The 5015-nt window shown below is 15.6% G+C and overlaps 1 protein-coding gene across 1 annotated transcript; it reads right to left on the minus strand.

Annotated features, from left to right (window-relative positions):
* Positions 1-1626: 1626 nt before the first annotated feature.
* On the minus strand, positions 1627-3608 carry PGSY75_0902600 (serine/threonine protein kinase, FIKK family; the record flags this gene model as incomplete). The annotated part of the gene is made up of 3 exons (XM_018785435.1): positions 1627-1752; positions 1890-3422; positions 3582-3608. 3 exons carry the CDS (start codon positions 3606-3608, stop codon positions 1627-1629), a joined length of 1686 nt encoding a protein of 561 aa, XP_018641776.1.
* Positions 3609-5015: the final 1407 nt, after the last annotated feature.

Raw genomic sequence — 5015 nt, forward strand, 5'->3', positions numbered from 1 at the left:
ATATTAAATTATGAATGATCAATAGTCTCATATTAAATAATCCATAAATAATTAAAAATAGAATAATATTTTATTACTGTATTTTTTGTTTTTTATTTTCTTTTCTTTTTTTTTTTTTTTTTGGGTCTATTATTTTATATATATATATATAACATAATTGGTTTCTATTAGGCTAATATTTCATTTAATTATTATATAATATAAATTAATATATATTATATTATATTTTTTTAATTCTTATTTTAATTATTTAATAAAATAAATAATAATATTTAATAACATTATTTTAAAACGATAAGAATGAAAATTATAAATAATTATTATATTTTTCAGTTAAAAAACAATACATGCATAATAAAGAGATTTTATTTATTTTATGTTTTAAAAATGGTTGAACGAAATTATTAAAATTAATATTATATATACTATAAATTGATTTCATAAATAGAAAAAAACAACTGGAATAAATTATATTAGAAAAAAGCTATATAAATAAATAAAAATATTTTATAAATAATATTTCATATTTTATTTTTAATTTTATTTATAAATATTGGATAATATAAAAATCCATAAATAAATATATTTAAATATTATTGTATAAATTTGTATGATAATATTTACAAAAATTTTTAATATATATATAAATAATATATAAATATATTATTTATATATATATATCATGCTATATTATTAATAAGAATAATCTTATTATTATAAATATTTCTATAGGAACTAATTTATTTTGTAATACATTTTTTTTTTATTTTTTCAGATACAATTATATATATTTTTATAATATAAATAATATATAATATATATCTTTTTAATTCTATTAATATTTTAAAATAATTATATTAATTTTTTTGTAATAAATTCAAATTTAACAATACACTTTTTAATAGAATACCAAATACAATAAATTTGCATATGTGTCTAATCTGGAAATAGCCTTTGAAGAAAATTATCTTTGAGATATATTAATGTATACGTTCCATATTATATTATTATAAAGGTTTAATTTCACTATCTAATATATATATATATATATATATATATTAATAATATTAGATATAAATAACATAGCAAATTTATAGTTAGAATTATCCTTATGTTATGTTTTAGTTCACTATATTGATAACAAAAAACAAAAAAAAAAAAAAAAATGATTATTTATATATAAATTAATAATTCAAAGTTAATTATAACGATTTTCCATACCATTTTTATAGACAGTAAAAATGTTTAATAAATTGTCCTTTCTGTTAGAATATTAACATATGCTATATTTTAATATCTATTGACTAATTATTTCCAAGATTTGTTTATAACAAAAATAAAAATATAATATTAAATAGAAATTTTTTTATTAAGTCATTAATTTTCATTTATATTAAATAAAATATAAATTAAGATATAACATATATTTATAAACTTTTCAAAAAATTAAAAAAATATAATAAAAACAAAAACAAAAACAAAAACAAAAAAAGTAAAGTTAAAGTAAATGTTAATGTAAAAATAAAACTAAAACAAATACAAAAAACAAAGAGCAAAACTATATCAAAAAAGAACATATATATACATTATTATAAATATATATTAAAAATATAAGGAACATATCAATTATTTATAATATTTTAAACCAAAAGAGAATAACTTGAGAAACCAGCATTTTTTTCTAGTAAACCATGGATGATTAATTAAATCATTTAAATCAAGATTCTTTCTATATTCAGAATATAACAATTGCTAAAAAGTAAAAATAAAAATAAAAAAGCATAGATACATATATATATATTTATTTATATATATATATATATATATATTTGTGTACATGTTTTACATATGATCATTTACTGTTATATTATTTTTTGTTCATTTTTTACCTGAATCATAAATTTTAAGTCATCTGGCCAATGATATGTTTTCTCATTTTTATGAAAATCCATATTTACCCTTGCAAATTCTGCAAATTCTTTATCCAATAAAGGATCAGCTTTATTCCAAAAGAAGTGATGAACCCATATAAGTATAAACAATATTCCTAACATATATTTATCAGCAGATGTAACATCGAAATAATATTTTTTTCTTTCTTCTTGATCTATAATTGTTTTTAAATATGAAAAGGGTTCCGTTATATTATTTTCTTTGTATATCTTTTCTAGTTCGCAACATTCAGGTGGAATATATTCAATTTTCCCAATGGTGGGTATACAAGATTCAAAAAGACATAAACCATTAGGATTTCTTATATGTCTCAGATTATAGGTATACCTAGGTGTACATCTAGCAAAATCACATATACGCATTTCATAATTGTCTTTAATTAACATATTTTCAAGTGAAATATCGAGATGACATAATCCAATTTTGTGTAATCTATTAATTAATTTTAGACATGAAAGCATAATTTTTTTTCTCTCTTTTCTACCTAATATTGAATAACCTTTAATACACATTTTATTCATATAACTATATAAATCTTCACCAAAAAATTCAGTTATCATCACAATATGACCTATATCTTTATTTTCGTTTTGTTCCTTCAATATATCATTGAATAAATTTAAATCTTGAATATCATTTTCATATGATCTATTTTCTTTTTTATTTTCATTATCATTATAATTAACCCGTTCATATAATAATTTATAAAACTTTGGTGATATACCAGGGTGATATTCAGTTAAAAAAGCTGATACCACTGCTTCCGTTACATAATTTTCTTCTTTCGTTATATATTCACCATTATATAATTCCATTTTTTCATACTGATCGATCCATTTATTTATAGGAATTTTTTTAATAAATACATTAATTTCATTAACATTGTAATTATTATTTATAGGGATAATTCCTTTATATACATTTTTTGGTGAATAATATGAATTATTATTACTTCTAAAAGATAGATTTTTCAATATCCAATTCTTATAATAAACACCATTTATATGGAAATTATCTGTACAACCTAATCTTTTTTTTAAGGACTCTTTACCTAATTCCCAATTAAAAACATTGTCAACTGACATATATTCTTCTTCCAATTTATTTTTATAAGGAATTCCATTTTCAAAGTTATTTGAAATACAATAGGGTAAAAATGAACTATTATTTATTTCTGTAATATTTTTTTTTGATTTTCTAACATTAGTTATTTCATCATCCTTTTCATCACTTGAAATATCTTTGCAAACATTTATTTTCTTGTATAATTTATTCTTATCAACTATTTCTTTTGTATTATTTGTAATATCAGTTTTCGATTTTTTATCTTTATGAATTTTATTTACTATTCGACTAAAAAAATTTTCTCCATTTTTTTCACCTTCCAAATTATTCTCATTTAAATGTCTTAATGTTATATTATATGTATTTAATTCTGATAATATATTACTCTTTATTAAGAACAAAATCTAAGTACAATATTGAAAAAAATAAAAAAAAAAAAATTTAAATTAAAGTAAAGTAATAATTAATATATATATATATATATATATATATATATATATATATTTATATTTATTTATTTATATTATAAATATATCAATGTATCATTTCTACATTTCACTTACTATAAAGTAAAAATATAAAATTAGCATAATGAAAACCATTTAACTTCTGCAATATATTTTTTTTTTTTTTTACATTCAACAATTATTCATAGGAAAATGAATATTTAAATGGTTTTTAAAAATACACATTTTTGTATATTCAAAATAAACATTAACAAGTATCCCATTTAATTTAACACAATATATAATAATTTTTTATTTACAATCAATAAATAATTTATATTAAATTATAATTCATTTTTCTTTTCTTTTCAATATAATATATATATGTATATATTTATTTCAATTTTTAAAATAAAAAGAACATATAGGAAGATAAAATAATGAAAATAAGAAATGTTCAGTTATATTTATATAATTCAACAAAATAATATATATATATATATATATATATATATATATATATATATAACATATATTATATAATATATTGGTTATAGGACTTTTATATATATATATATAACATATATTATATAATATATTGGTTATAGGACTTGTATATATATATATATATATATATATATATACATATACGCATGTAAAAAAATACAAGAACTATATTAATTTAATATTAATATTATTATAAATATTATTGATGTACTTCTAAATATAATTATGCATTTTCATTTTTTTACTATATTTATATATAATACCTTATAATATATATATATATATATAAGTATTTTCAAAAAGTAATATACTAAATAATTTTAAAAAATTTTACATATTTTCATTGTACAAAATTAAATACAGTACAATCCTAATAATAAACAAAAAATATATTATTATATAATGAAAAAAAAAAAAAAAAAAAAAAAAAAAAAAAAATCATAACATATTTATAAAAAAAAAATAAAATAAAATATATATAATATATTTATATATATTATTACTATTTAGTATTATTATTATAATGCTATTTTGCTTATCTACATTTCATAATGTATAATAATTTTGCATACAAAAACTTTTATAATTATATATAAATATCCATTTTATATAAAAATATTGCATCTTCAAAATATTTTTAAATATGGACGTTTTCATGGAAAAATATATGCTAGCAAATTAAATAATACAAATTTATTTTTAATAATTATTAGAAAAAATATATTAATTAATTTAAGTCTTTGCACGTATAAATAAAGGACTTTATTTTTTATTTTATTTTTTTTCTTTTTCATTAAGCTCATAACAATAATATTATAGAATATTTTATATATAAATATATATATATTTAATATGTACCTTTTATTTAAGTACATGCATTTCTTTTAATTATATAAAAATTTTTGTTCTTTAAACAAAAAATAAATCTCATAATGTTATTTTAAAAATATAAATAATCTTTTAAATGAATATATATTAATTTTTTTTATAATTATTTTATATATATTTTATTTCTATATATTTAACAGGAAAATGATTGTAAGG

Source organism: Plasmodium gaboni, chromosome 9 (genome assembly GCF_001602025.1).
Source record: "Plasmodium gaboni strain SY75 chromosome 9, whole genome shotgun sequence".
Lineage (NCBI taxonomy): Eukaryota > Apicomplexa > Aconoidasida > Haemosporida > Plasmodiidae > Plasmodium > Plasmodium gaboni.